Source organism: Tenebrio molitor, chromosome 2 (genome assembly GCF_963966145.1).
Source record: "Tenebrio molitor chromosome 2, icTenMoli1.1, whole genome shotgun sequence".
Taxonomy (NCBI): Eukaryota; Metazoa; Arthropoda; class Insecta; order Coleoptera; family Tenebrionidae; genus Tenebrio; species Tenebrio molitor.
The window spans coordinates 2,659,722-2,675,202 of record NC_091047.1 but is presented as its reverse complement, the minus strand read 5'-3'; the positions used below and the strand labels follow the sequence as shown (position 1 = coordinate 2,675,202).

The window sequence follows — 15,481 nt, the reverse complement described above, 5'->3', positions numbered from 1 at the left end:
GGGACGAGTTCTACTCACCTACGGCCTTTTTCCACGTGACGAGGGGCTTGGGGTAGCCGTCGGCTTGGCAGTGGAGGGTGGCCTCTTGTCCCGCCGCCACGCTGGAGTCGGCAGGCTCGACGGTCCACCGAGGGGGCACTGCAACGAATCCCGACTGAGGACAAGTCATCGCGTCGGGCGCGGAACGCCGCCCCCGACGGCACCGCTCCCGCCGACTTACCGTTGACGGTCAGAGGCACGACGTGCTTCTCCGCTCCGGCGACGTTGCTCGCGATGCAAGTGTAATTTCCGGTGTGAGCGGACGTCACCTGTTCGATAATTAAAGACGACGAGAACTCGTCGATTCGTCTTATTACCGTGCCGAGGGCGGCGTTATTGGAAACCGCCTTCCCGTTCCTCTCCCATCGGAACGTTATCGGCAGGTCGCCCTCCATGATCTGGCAGGTTATGGCGGCGCGCATTCCCTCTCTCAGCAGACCCGTCATCGGATTTATGGGCAGGATCTTCGGCGGCACTGAAAACATCAAATGCGCTCACATTCATCAAATATCGGCTGCGAACGACAAACACGAAAATTGGAAATGCATCACCGACGACAAATATTTACGCCGCCCGTTAATAATAAATAGAATGGGACCGTGTCGGCCGTGATGAATATTTTTATGGACGGAGGGTGGAGATAACGCCGCAGGATCCGATTCCGGGGAGCTATCTTGACCGCAATTACGCCCAAATGGGTTCATCACGAAAAAAGAGAGTTTATTCCTTCGGCAAATAATTTAGATCAAAATTTTGCAGCTCCCGCCGTCAAAAATCGTTATTGCTTTCGAGATATCCGCAAAAATGTCGTTTTTGCATTTTTATTTTTCGGTCTTCGATAACAGAACACCCAGTAGAGATAACCCAATTGTGGAATAACAAAAGAAAAATGCAAATAAAAACATGAAATATTTATTTGTCATTTACCCAAACAAAAACTTCAACGTAAAGATAGATTTGCCAATTTTTTACTTAAACATGAAAAAACAGTTACAAAAAGAAACTCTATTATGGAACATTCCATACAGAAACAAGATTCAAGTTTATGTGGAAAAATGTGCTCACAACTCTACCTCTTCTTATTGGATTTTGCCCGACACGCTGATAAGATAGCGTGATGTTATACATCCCGTGACACTCCTGGATAAATGGGCTATCCACCAGTGAAACTCCCGTCCAAATCGGTTCAGTACTTAAGGCCACAAAGGTGTACAAACATACAAAGAAACATTACGTCTCCTCCTTCAGCAGCCGGGAAACTTGAACGTACCTTGTTTTGAGGTTTAAATAAAGTAAATATACATGTTTTAACGTCACTCCGTCTACACAGTCTTAGGTTTGCTTTGGTGTATTTAATCGAGGCGGAGATTTGCCGTTATTGCCACATGTGCCGTTTGCTTTATGTTTCAAGTTATCTCCCCAAATGACAACCCTTCAAACCTTTACAAATTGTTGAGGCTTTGCAGACTGTGTTTATAGTCACCCTTTTCTGTTTCGTATACCTAATTACCGACTTGGTAGCTAAACTCGCTTGGCTGTTGAGGTTTATTGCTGAAAGGGCTAGTTGGCGCTCTGCGAACATGAAATTCACCAACCGACTGAACCGCATAAACGTAAATTTTCTTCTGTTTTGAGAAAGTTTGCAAATAACGGAAGTGCTCGCTCCCAAGATGTCCCTATCTCACGGTAGGGTCAGACCGGTCGGTGGTCGTTCGGCGAGCGCTTTCGCCTATTAGGCCCGAAAAATCCCCCGAAATTAGAGCCCTACACTATAAATCGGGAACGTGTCCTCGCCACGTTGACAAATAGCGGCGTCATGTCCGCGCGAATATTTTTACGAGCTCCGCGTTGGCGAAAACAGCGGGACATGAAAATTTGATAACCGATGGCGGTGTTCAATTCTGCAAGAGGTTCTTTTATGCGCGACTCTATAACCCTCCGTCCGTGAGGCGGTTGAAAAGCCCCACGCGATTTCTTCTTATTCATTCGGAAGCGTGGCCGTGAATGCGCATGGGACTTGCCTATCACTTGCACTTCGACGTTCCTCCTGTCCGAGTTCCTCTGCCTGTTCTGCGCTTGGCACGTGTACGTGCCGGCGTCTTCCTCCCGTTGGGTCTGCTCCACCACCAGAGTGCCGTTAGCGTAGACCCTCTGGCGGCGATTCACCGGCAGCACTTGGCCCTCGCGCTCCCAGGTGATGGTCTCGATGGGGTACCCCGCCACGGGACACTTGATCACCAGGCTGCTCCCGGCCACGCCGGTGATTTTCGGCATCTCTCTTATGTACGGCAGGCCGTACACGTTCACCCTGGGGGCAGACGCACAGTTTTATCGGGGGTGTCGAATTGCGAAAACACTTGCCGCGCTGTTAACCGCCTCAAAATATTTACGTTTCTGTTTTTCAACTTGTAGCCTTTGCGGTGAACTTTTTTCGGTGGTTTTTGTCGCGCGGGTAAACACGAGACGTCGGTTTCACCCCTCTCCCGCCTACCTTGCGCTGTGCGAAATCTTCCCCACGCTGTTGTGAGCCGTACAAGTGTATTCTCCCCCATCCTCAGCTTTGATGTTCGTGATGTTCACGTGGCTGATCACGTCGTCCTGGATCGTGACGTATTGTCCCACCAGGAAGCGGGAGTGGTCGGGGATGGGGAAACCGTCTAGGGTCCAGGTGAACTGCGGCGGGGGGTTCCCCGACGCCACGCACTTCAGCGAGACCATGGGGCCCGGCTGGAGGGTCTGCTCCGAGAACCAGTAGATCAGCTCGGGGCCCGCGTCCCCCATGTCCAGCTCGGCGGTGGCTTGGGCTTGGTCCCAGTTGTTGCTCACCATGCACTGGTACATCCCCCTGTCGTCCTTCGACAGCTGACGGATGGTGAGGCGTGGGGGCTCGGCCATCACCTCCACTCTGTTGTCCGGCGCCACCGGCTTGCCTGTCACAAACAAAAATTAATCCGCGTGGTCGCCGGAGCCGAGTCCAATCGAACACTCGTGGAGACAAAAACTACAAAGCAAAAACAAGTTCTTTTGGCAACCCTCGAGATCTTTCCATCTGCCGTCAACATCGTTAATTAATTCCTAAAACCGCGCTTCGCAAACAAGCCGGGGGAGGCCATCATGAAGCGATCGAGCTCCCCCGCCCCGGTGTAAATCGTCAAAGTTGGCTGCATTACATAAATCCGCCGCTCGGGGGCGGCGCGACTAACCGTTGTGCAGCCAAGTAACTTGCGAGACTGGATAGCCGTTGACAATGCACTGGAAGCTCGCCTCCTTGCCGACATCGACCACTTGCACTTGAGGTTGAACATGTGCTGACAAGGGTGCCGTTATTTCCAATGTCACCCTCACGCTTTCCTCGCCCGCAGAGTTGTTGGCGAAGCACACGTACACCCCGCGGTCTTCCAACCGCACCTGCAACACAGGACTCACATAAACAACGCTCCATTATACGATATCTAATAAAGCCCGGTTCCCACCGCCGCGTGACTAATGGCGCCAATTTTCGCGACGAAGAAGGGCGCACGCTACTGCCACACGGACATTAATTTACAATTTTTCAACGGGACATTTTTAAAGAGAAAATTCGAAGGGCGACAAGGTCGCATACGTCATTCCGTGTGTCGACGTAAATTGTGTTCATTCGGTGTTGTCACTGCTTCTAAATTTCTAAGTAAATATCGGCCTTATTTTCCCCCTACAACACCCTCGTTCACGTTCTAGTACATTTTAAAGCGAACAGAATCGTATTTGATACGGGAAAGGGTCGAGAAAATGTTGGCAATCGAGACAAGAATCGCGGGAAAAGATCCGATGAACTGACATTATCCTCCTGAAAATTCTGCAGTGGTGTCGATTTCTGCAGATGAACATTCTGTGCAAACATATTTCAGAGAAAAAGCACAATTTAATTCCTTGTATGCGACCGGAACAAATTTTACTGACGTAGAAATCTGTAATTTATCCTAGAGTAATAATCATTATTATTACAACCGTCCTTAGTGACAAGGGTTGGGAATTTACGATCTCAGATACTGTCTACTCCTCTACATTAAAAAGTACAGAACCACCCTTCAGTAAGTTGAAATTAAGGGATGCTATCAGAGACCAGTCCTCGCTTCAAAAGCAAAATAACTTAGATTTATAATTTAAAAAAGGAGAATTTGTTCATCAGAGTTTTTTTAATCACGGAAAGTTTTTTTTTGACCATTTTTTAACATAACCATGGAACTGTAATGACTGCTTACTTAAACGGGGTGTTATAATTTTTTCTGTCATTTTTTTTTTCCTTTTTAAAAGTGCACTCTAGTCTACAACAGGATGTTTTATCATTTTTGGGGATTTTTTTTCTAAAACTGTTGGTCGTTTGTACCGCGTGAGCAACAATTACTGTTTGAGTTGGCAATAAATTCTGGTGACTTTTATGTCATGTTCCAATGAGAAAACCATTTTTTATCAATAAAACCAACGGAACTAGGTACAATTCATAGTCTTGCCAATTTCATGTATATTTTTTTATTGCCAATTGAAACAGTTATTGTTGCTTACCCGGTATAATACTTTAAAAATGTTTTGACATAAGGGTGCGTTTTGAAAATGAACTGTTGACTTTCTTCGTTTCTTTTCATTTACCACAGGCCAAAATAAATTAGAAACAGAACATTTTGACCTGCGTCTGCATCTTCCTGTTGCTTCTTTGAATCGACCGACCACTGAATTAGCGTGCGCCGATTTTCCTTCGACTTCTACCGTATAATCGTCGAACGCGTCTTCCTCATCGATCCGCATCGACCGAACGGAAATACGAAACCGGTTAGGAAATGTGCAACAGAAGAACAAGATTATCGCCGAACTTCTGGAAACTCGGGAACAATCACAAAAGTCCCGGCAAGTAATTGTTGGGTGGTAGTTTCAGCTCGACTAGAATGAAAAGCAATTTGATGTTCTCCATGCAAATGAACTCGGCGAACTTAATATTTGCAATGCAAAATTACTAAATGCTGTTATGGATGTAAGTGAATCATCCCCCGGGGGAAAAAACAAGAAGAGTGATGCACCGCGTCTCTCAGGTCTTGGGCATTTACCTTATTGCGTTGCAATTAAATTAATTGCGAGCAGACTCTTCCCTACGGAAGGCGAGTCCCGGGACAAAGGATGTGCACGGAAATTTTTAATTTTTGTTGGAGCGACTCCCGAAGTCGCATCCCGTTTGAATTGGTATTTACGGCTTGCAATTATCTGCACGTCAGCGTCGCGCTGTAAATACGGGATCAGGATCAGGATGCGTTTCTTCCTGGAGTTGAAGAGTTGGGATTTATCGATCGCTACTCACCGAGAGCCTACCAAGAGTCGAAGATATTTTGGTGTTTAGCAATGCACAACAATTTGTGTATTTGAAGTTTTTGAGTTGTCTGTTACTTACTTATTGTCATCCTGTCAAGCTCCAGCCCTGTAATCCTGTTGACTTTTTGTTTAAAAAATGACAGTTCTGTTCCATATTTGCCGAGAGGGATCCGCTCTTGTGAAGATAAATACTACCCCGGATCCCTTTATTCTTTTTTGACTTTGTTGTCTCTGACTTTGAAGTTAGTCGCTTCTTTGGCATAAACTCTTTTATGCCGCGTCTCGAATTACCAATAAAGGAAGCAGTTTAGTTAACGATCTTTAAAATGCCCTCTGTTTCACTTCCACCCGAGCCGAAGCTCCACCGAGCCGCTTAAATTGAACGATAGTCATAAAGACGGGGATTAGGTTATTATAAATTTGGTCTTTTTAAGGTGGCGTCTTTGTGCCCTCGAACTTCGTTAATATTTCGTGACGCACTTGAGCGTGGCCGTTTCGAGTGTCGCCCCGAGATTCGCCCTTGTCGAATTAATTTTTAACTCACTTTGGATATCCTGAGCAATCCCGCCGATAGGATGGTCAGACGTTCGCCGAGTGCAACAGGTACGCTTTGTCCTTGCAGTTCCCGTTTCCAGTAGTATCCAGGAACCGGATGTCCTTGCGCGACGCACGGCAGGGTGACGTCCTCGCCCAAGACGACGCGTCTGGCGTTGTACTTGTCCACGCTGATCCTCGGCTGGACGTTGCCCTTCGGCTCCGTCACTATTATCCTGCCGGGATACATGCTGGTCTGGGCCTCACCTGCAAAGCAAAATGGTGGATGCGCCACGACCGACGTAAACATCTCCGAAACCTGTAGCGCTTATTACACCGTCTAAATCACCCAAAGTGAATCATAATTCCTGCACAAGCCCGTCGATTGTGCCGCCTCCGGCAATCGGACGCTTCGCCCCTGAAACCCTATCGATCGCGAGATTTTCAGCGTGTCAACGTTTTTTCCCTCGAGATGAAATTATTAAACGGCACTCCCGGATCGAGACCCGGAAAACTCGGTGTCTGCCGACGCAGGCACTAATTAAAGATTTACGGAATAACAGTTCGGCGAAGCGATAATTACGTTTGACTTCGTCTTAGGGCTCTCACTACTTGGGTAATTCCATCCGGTCGAGTCTAAGTGAGTTTATGTAAAACTTTGCTTTCGCAAGGACCGGCAGAGGGGTGTTTTGTTCCCCGAAAAAATTACGTTGGCTCTTGTACTGAATACATTAGGAGTTTGGAAATTGTCGCCGTAGTTCCTGTTTACCCAAGACCGAATACACCGACTTCGCAAAATATTTTGGCGAGGCGCTTTTTTAATGAAAAAGTTGGTCCGGGCGGAAGGAAAGCGCCACGATAGAATTGGAAAAGTTCCACGAACACGTTTAGGAAGCGGACTAATACACTCTCGTCGGGCGGAATTATTGCCGCAAAAAGTGGCCAACGACCGCGGACCAGATAAATTAAGTCTCACGACTCGGCCCAATACCTCCACTTTCTTGTGTTCCTCGTAAAACGCCGATTATTATTTATAACCTTGAAATGACCTGACTTCACCTGTCAACCGGTGATTTTTGAGTTGCGACTGACGGGGGTTGGCACCTCGTTTGACATTTCTCGTGTTGACAGTGGAACAAGTTTGAATGATTAAAACGTAACGGTGTGTGAAATGCCAGTTTTATTTGTTTTGTCGTCGTTTCGACTTAATTTTAACAATTGCGGCAAATTAGCAATGTAAATAAACACAAATTGGAGACGGAGCTCGACGGAACCCGTCGCCGGGCGAGACGACCTTGACATAACCTCTTTTCGTCATCACGAACAAAATCCATTACCCGAACCCGTTCCCCGGCTTGTTAATTGTCAAATTAATAAGCCGAGAGGAATGCGATTCCAATACACAAACTCGCGTAGGCGGCGGCACCCGCCGACTTTGTTCCCCACCCCCACGACATTTTTTCCTAAAAGTCCACATTTTCAGGTGAACGTATCCGCTGTGAGTATCATGACCTTAATATCCTTTTTCATCGTTTCCGGCGCAATTCAAAACTAATTTGCCCGGCTCGGTGTTTTGTCTGGGACTAACCTGTGAGGCGGTGCACCGTGCGACAGCCGTAGTTTTTGTAGCCGTCCCCGGGGCCGGCGTTGCTGATGTAGAGGTCGCCGTTGCTGAGCACGACGTACTTGCCGCCGATGTCCGTGTTGGGGTAGATGTTGATGGTCTCGTCCTGGACCCAGGAGGTGACCATCACGTATTCCGTCACATAGTTCGGAATCTTGCATTTGAGGACCGCCGTGTTCCCGGCTATTACATACTCGTCGTGCACTTGGACGTCGTATTTCTGCTTGACCACTGCAAATGAAACGCCACACTTGAGCGCATTCCGCATTCTGCACCCGGGGAATTTTTTAATGGAGAGTCTGCTGCACACAGAAGTATCAAAACGGGAACATCTGGAAATATTTTTTTCGGCGGCCGTTAAACAATCCCCCGACTGGATTAACCCCCGACCTAAAAATGCTAATTCGGCCCCGAACAGCCCATTTACGCCGTGTATCGCCTGTTGAAGTTCAAAGTTTTAAATTGGACAACTCGAGCTGAAAAGTTTGTTGCGTAGTTTTCCGTCTGCACACACAATATAACTTTACAATGTAAATACAGAACAACGCCGAACTTTCCCGCTTAAACTAAATACATTGCAGGTTTTGATATACAGCCGGCGATAACGCGAATTGGATATGATTTTCTATTGATTATTTTCGAATAATGCCAATTTAACGAACCGATTCACAATAGATTAACTCTTCGGATTTTATTTGGAGCACCATTTCACGAGGCAATCTCGATAACCGCACCGTTTATGGAACAAACGCTAATAATTGGAACTGCAACAAATGTATTTCTAATTTAATTAACTCGATTGGGCGCTTCGCTCCGCACTACCAGTTGATCCCAACAAAAATTGCTCGTTAATATATTTTTGACGTCTCCGCTTTACGATAATTCCGTTTTTTCCGGCCGCAATCCCGACTCCGGAGAGTTATTTGGAAGCAGTGGCGTAGCACGAACTCCGGATTAATTTTATATTAGAATAATACCTCAGCGCAGCGAGTCGCGTCGCGATAAATTGCCGAAGAGAGAGCTCCGGAAGTATTTAACAGACGCACTTTGTACAAAACTTCGACATTGATCCCTCTTCCTGGAGTTTTTCTTCCGGACAATTTGTACTTTACGTGTTTCACAAAATGTCAAAGAGCGGTCCTGATGCCGCAGGAATTACGTATTAACACGAGTTTACGGTTTTAATAAAGTTGAGGTTATGTTTAATTTAGGTTTTAATGTCTTTATCCAGTTAGTGAGCCAACGGGAGATTAAGACGGCATCAGGGTTAATAAAAATATTTTAAAAGCATAGGTTGCGCTTCGTAATTTGCATTTAAATGAAAAATAACTAGAATAGCGCCGGATTATTATGGCTGGGCGTAAATTACATTGTTGCCAAATCATTTACAATCCTCCATCTTGTGAAGTTTTTATGTGGTGGGGTGGTTCGAGTTAATTGACGTTCCTGCACACACAAAAAATTCTGATTCAGAATAAAATAATCGAATGCGTTTTCTTATTGACGTGTATTTTCTGTTTTCCAAAGTTATTACCTAAATAATGAAATTTTAAGCAATTCCGCTTCACTTATGTACTGAATTATGGCAGTCGTAAATAACCCATAAAATCGAACACATTTATACCTATTGCCCGGCTCTGTATTTTATTACTTTTATTCGAAATGAACACATCTCCGAGACCATTTTACTAAATCACTCGAGACTGTAATAGATTTGCGTTTATGGGAGAGTGAAATTTTATATGTCGTGCGATGCACACGAAACAGTGTAGATGCCAAGGAAAACTAGAGTTTCCGGTAGAGTAGTCATTAATAATGGAGTCGATCCGGTTTTAGTAAAGTTGAAAATTTACGACGTTTTAGGTGGAATGATATTTTGCAAAAACCAGGAGCAACAAAGAAAAGTTGTTGACAGGCGAACAGGACTGTTTCAGCGTGAAACGTGCGAGCATAAAGCACAACAGGCTCAGCCGCGATTTATTTTTGAGGGAGAACAGCCGGCGTCCAGGCAATGCAAATTGAAACGTGTTCAAACGGCTTAATTATGGCCCCCGGTCGCGCCAAATCCGATCCTGTTTTGATACGTCTGAGGTCGCCTCCGAGACAAAATAGCTAATCAATCGAGGGTGCGGCGAGCCCCCCGCCAACTCCGTACACGTGTTCCTGCAATCAGCGGTAATTATCCTTGACGGATCGTCTTAATTCGATTCGAGCCCGGAGCCGCGCTTGAAAAGCGAGTTTGGCGCATTAAACGGATCACATTTTCAATTACGGAAAAATGCTTCCGGAATTCACATATTTCACGTTCGTGATATGCACAGCCGCACATTGAATAATTGATATCATTTAAAAGCTCTCAGGTAGGCAGATGCGCCCGGGAAGAGGGAGACAGGGAGAAGATGTAGATGTTCCGGTGCGCTCCTTCCTGGAATTCTCGCCGGCGGAAAAAATCGGGTTAAGGAGGAGCTGCCGGATGAGGCGGTCTCTTTCATTATATATTTTTTTTAATATCGATCACGCGTACTTCAAAGGGACGCTCCGGTTAATTAACCCCGGAGTCAGATATGAAATTTTTGTCTCTATTTGTGCAAATGGATGTGACCCGGACAAATGTCGCTTTGTGCGATAAAACAGTCGTCTTGCCGAAGGAATACATGTCATTGCAGGCATAACTTCGTTTAATATTAATTTACTTTTAATCGAGTGTATTTGCGGACGAATGTTTCCCTCAGACAAGCGCGTTTCCGCCCTTTCATGTCCAATTGGTTATTTACCAGGACGAAAAGTTTTATGTAGACTTTGTCCTGCTTGTTGAACACATCCTCGTGCCAAGAGAACCGTGAAACTCTCAATGCGACATTACTTTTATCGCCGTTTGTGTTCATATCTTTTCATGAATAACAATCTAGTCCATTCAATCTACGAAGGCACCCACATAATCACTTGCATTAATTCCAAGAGAACAAAAAATACATGACTGATACAAATAGGTTCATTAAACTCCACTACAGCAAATGCGCGCACAATTGTGTTATAGAAACTGATAAAATTAGGAAAAAATTACGTTTTTAGACTTTAATTCGCCTCTTAAGTTTCTTTGTAGAACAAAGACGTCTGAGACGCTTGTATTGCAGCTGTGACAGTTTCGCCGTGAAAGACATTCAAAAGCGCGCCGCGAAGTGTGCCAATTTCGCGTGACCTACAGATTCGTCGGTTGGCGTCGTTTTTGTAACAATTTTTTCGTACCATTTTTATTTTCATTTTTACCATCCCTGTAGCGCTCCCTAGCAGGCACCATTTTAAATAATGGTGTACTGCTTTTTCGTCATAACTGTTTATGAGAAACAAATGAAAATCGATTAAATTGTACCTACTTGTCGATTTCAGGAGGTGGAAAAAAAACCGTTGTGAAAAAAAGAATCATAATTTTTGGAACGTTTTTTATTTATTTTTTGTTAAAGAGTTTTACAAACAAGACATGTACAGGGTGATAATGAGCCCCACGGAATTGAAAATGCAACACACAATACACTTGGAACGTAAAGTTGGACATTTACCGCGTCTATTTTTCTAGCTTTATGTTCCAAATGTATTGCGGGTTGCATTTTTAATTCCGTCGTTCTCATTATCACTCGTGAAATATCCTATACTGTGACGGGTTGTGTTGTATTTTGGTTTTTAGATGAAAATGCAAGAAAAGATTCAAATTACATGTTTTAATTCATTTTAATTGTATTCCCGAACCAGTTTACGACACGAAAAAATTTAAAAAACACAAAAGTTCACCTACTAATTTGCCAAATAGATTGCAAAACCGGGAGTAGTTGTTTCGGTGAAGTAGTTTTTGTGCGGACTTTTCCGCTTGACGACATTTTAATTAAAAATTGATCGAAGGCGGGATCAGGACGATTTTCATGAAAATCGCATTTAAGGAGGTCTGCTCGGGAGGGTTTCGTCCTTCTCCTACGGCTGAGTGCATCCGGCCGTAATACAGAATTTAGGAGCCATAACGGAGTCTATCGTCAACCCATATAACGGCAGGTAACGGCTGTACACACCTGCGAAGGATTTTTGCCTCCCACCCCCGAGTCGCCGTAATTCGGGGTGGAACGACCGAATTTCCATTTTAATTCCTCCCGCTGTCGATTCAATTTGATTTTAAAGCTCCCGTACACAATATTGGCTTTATTACGTACGTTTCGTCGTTTTTTTACGACCGATTCCCAATAACAAGTGGATAATAAGCTCCCTCTCGGATCTCGAAAGGAGATATTTTAAATTTCGTGTCTGACGTCTCGTCTTAATCTTTTAAGGGAACCTCGGCCGGAATCGCCCTCCATTTGTTCTCTCACTGTTCGTGCAGTTTGTCCGCATTTGTAACCTGCAGTAATTCCTAATTTACTGCTAGGACGGATTATTTCTATCATAAATAAATGACGTTTACTGCTTCCGTTGCCGCTTTTATGTGGCTCCTGTACATTTTTTTACCGCGTTACTGCAGCGTCATCCCTTTATATGCTTTTTACGTTGTTTCCAGCTCCGGAGGGAGGGCTCGCTTTTAATTATGCTTCAAATGAGCCGGAAATTGCGGAAGAATTAATCTGCCGCGACATGTTTTTCTGATGGCTCGCAGCTAGTTGTGTAATTCGGGCGGAAACAAAAATTAATTGCGCCACCCCCGACCGATACAACTTTAATTGCGAATTTGCAAACATTCGCCACAATTACCCCAACGCTGAAACACAAGAAACCAGCGCAAAACAATCACAACCGTGATCTACACCAGGTTTCAAATTAATACCCCCACCCTGTCGTTGTATTTCTGGTTGCATAACCCGGCCATTAATCTTTCTCGCCGTTTAAAAAAAAATAGTTTGCGTCAATTAGCGGTGCACCGACGTGATTAATCACCCGTTCGGCAATCGGTGAAAATATTTTGGGGGCGAAATTTCGTCGAAGAATTCGGCAAATGCGTCAAGATTGAAGCGGAATGTGTCGCTGAAAGGGTGGCAGTAAGGACTGAATATTGATGTGGTGCGCGACACTTAATAGAAAAATACAAAAAAATAAAACTGACGTCCGGAATGTCGAATGCATTTTTTCCGAGTTCCGCCAGTTAACAAAAGGCGCTGCTGTTTCCCGAGAACGAATTCAATTCCTTAAAAGCTTCTTGTGGCAAAAAGAGCGGCGACGCGCTGAATAACAATTCGCCCCCGAGATCGGTCACCTAATAAAATTGCGCGGGGACGATTGGGGCGGCGTTAATCGGTGCATTTTCTCTTTGGCGGCGGCGGAAACCGTCGACGGCTAATTTGGCTCGAAAGGGCGTCTCCGATGCGGCGATCATTTATTTTCGACGGGTGGGAAGCGGCGGCGGAAACGGCGGCGGATTTGCAATTAAATGCCAAAAATTTATCACACTCCGTCAGGCTAATAAAACCGTAAGATGTCCCGGAAATTTCGAAGTGATCATTAATTAATTCTTCTCGGGCTTAATGATCTTTCCCAGTATTGTTCCTGTTATTTAACGACAATTAACGTTGAGCCGTCTAGTGATAAATCGTGTCGCCGGCTTCGGTACATTCTTAATAATTAGTTGCAGCGCTCCGGAAGTCCGGGCGGAGCGCAGGGACGCCATTTTTCTACGTTTTAATGATCGAAAAATGAACGAGATAACGTTTTATCGATGCGAGGGGCGGAGAATTTATGGAAGGGGCAAGGTCTAGACCGCCGGAGAAAATGATTGGGTTCATCTGTTACCAACTTACGAAGGGCTTTTAAGTTCAGAATTTTAAAAAACCTTGTCCGGACTAAATAAATCTCCGGACTCGGGGACATAAAACGACCGCGACTGGTCAGATTAAGGTCTCAGTCGTTTATCAGGGCGAAATGCATCTTTTTTAAGATCTAAAACCTTCACAATCTTCCAAAAACCTGTACCAAGATGTAATGAAAATGGTGGATGCGCCGGGATAAAATATTTCTGTGTTTGAAGTGCGCACCTGTGTCGCGAATTGAGGTGATGTCGCCGGATCTCATGGTCCAGGAAAACTCCGGAAGGGAAGAGAACAATAATGGAGATGTTGAATTATTGGCGAGCCAACAGTGCAAAAATGCGCGTTGTATTTAGTTTTCGGTAATATGACGTTAGTATTAATTTAGCGTAAACGAGCAGTCAACAATAAAATTGGTTGTTATTCTTTGTACAAAGTTTGTCTAAATCGTCGAATCCCCAGTCGAGTCAGAAAACGTTACAGTATTTTTATGGCTTCTCCATTACTTGAAATTAAATGGAAGGCCTCAATAGGCGGCGCCCGCCCCCTTTTTAGTTTTTAATGGCGGAAAAATGCCTCCCTAATGTTTTATCGATACTCCGCGTGGGAAAATTTATGATCTGTGCAAGGGCGAACGTCATAACTGTCAAATGGGCTTTCACATCCACTACACACCTATTTAACTTTTCCACGTCGAAGTTCCATCACGTGCAGCGACATTAACTCGTATCAGCTCCGAGCAGTCTCCGCTTCGTCAAAATGCGAAATAAAAATTTGAACGTCTCGAGTGCAGGGAGCACTTTTTCATCGGCAATTAATAAATCGTTGCGCGTCAACCGCACCCGAACGGTACAGCCGCACACCGAAATAACCGACGCGACATTTTTTTCCGTCGACGTCAATTACGCCAGCCAGTCGAGAAGGTAATGACGTCTTCTACAGTCGAAATCGACGAAAACAAATTTAAATTATTACGAATTCATTATCTGGGTAGACTGGCGCAAATAAATCTCTCTTGTCAACACTTCCGCTGTTGGATTCTCGACGTAACTGAATCTGGAACGTGGCGGAGTATTCTCTGAGGGTCGCTCGACTCTTTCGCAGATAATCTGCCATCAATATTCCTCACCGCATACAGAAAAAACTGTTGCCATGACGTTGTAAGCCGATAGAACAGATTTAGTTTTCTTTGGGAGTCGGGAGATGTTTGTAGATCTCATCTCGGTCCGAAGTGACGAGCGCCGAGCGATATCGCCTCGCAAGAACCGACTCATCACTGTAATCGAAGTATTGTTGGTTGCATAACCGACAGGTTTTTTTTTGACGGGCGTAATTACGAAGACTTCGTCGGGAGCTTCTTGATGAAAAAACTGGTGGTTATCTTAAATGTAAATGAGAAGCCATAAATCGCAGCGCTGGCTGTATATTTTCCGGGGGAAAAACACAGGAGCATAAGCTCACCCGGCATACGAAAATTTGAAATTTGTATTGGTATAAAAAGATAAAGCATCACCACAAATCATCCCGGCCTCGGCATAATACCGATGTCTTATCGCACCGTATAAATCGAGTCGATATCGAGAATCCGCCAGAAAAATTCAATTCGACTTTTGTGGGGCGGGTTAACCCGCACAATCCCGAATTTACGCCGACTTTCTGTAAATATTGTCTCCGGTAAAAGGGTGGCGGCGTGATTGAATTTCTTGGCGAGCCGTACCTACGACAAAGATATTTTCGTGTGACTCACCCGCCTTGACGTGGACCTCCCTGCTGACGACCGTTCCCAGCGCACTCTTCAGCTTGCACCTGTAGAGCGCCGCGTGGACGTCGTGGCGGTACCTCTCGTTGGGAAACGGCGGAAAGACCAAAGACCCGTTGGGGAATAGCAGCCGCAGTTCGGGCACCTGCAAAACGCCGCACGTTTCAGTCGGAGGCGGCAAGTATGCCGGGGATTTGTCGATGGAGACGCGCTTTATGAAGTATTAGGGGCAAACATTTTTCCGCCGCCTCTTCTAATAGGGTTAATTAAAAATTAACGGACGGTTGGCGGTCTCGCGTGTGATTAGAGGAGCGGTGCGTGTTTGCCCCTTCTGGCGGAGAGTTTTTTGTGAAAGGGACGCTCCGACACTCGTCCAAATATCGAACACATTTATTAAATTTTTTCCTTTGCAGT

At 45.2% G+C, this 15,481-nt stretch overlaps 1 protein-coding gene and 1 long non-coding RNA gene across 9 annotated transcripts in view; one reads left to right on the top strand and one right to left on the bottom strand.

Annotated features, from left to right (window-relative positions):
* LOC138122715 (uncharacterized) overlaps window positions 1-15,481 on the top strand; it is an 84,777-nt gene that overhangs the window by 3,028 nt on the left and 66,268 nt on the right. The window lies entirely within an intron of this gene.
* Dscam4 (Down syndrome cell adhesion molecule 4) overlaps window positions 1-15,481 on the bottom strand; it is a 72,676-nt gene that overhangs the window by 7,160 nt on the left and 50,035 nt on the right. For all 7 annotated transcript variants that reach the window (XM_069036948.1, XM_069036951.1, XM_069036953.1 and 4 more), the window contains exons 3-10: window positions 15,056-15,212; window positions 7,499-7,765; window positions 5,921-6,177; window positions 3,243-3,447; window positions 2,531-2,969; window positions 2,061-2,347; window positions 221-514; window positions 19-138 (exon numbers count right to left, since the gene is read on the bottom strand). In XM_069036948.1, coding sequence (XP_068893049.1) covers window positions 19-138; window positions 221-514; window positions 2,061-2,347; window positions 2,531-2,969; window positions 3,243-3,447; window positions 5,921-6,177; window positions 7,499-7,765; window positions 15,056-15,212 — 2,026 coding nt within the window. The remainder of the gene's footprint in view (window positions 1-18; window positions 139-220; window positions 515-2,060; window positions 2,348-2,530; window positions 2,970-3,242; window positions 3,448-5,920; window positions 6,178-7,498; window positions 7,766-15,055; window positions 15,213-15,481) is intronic.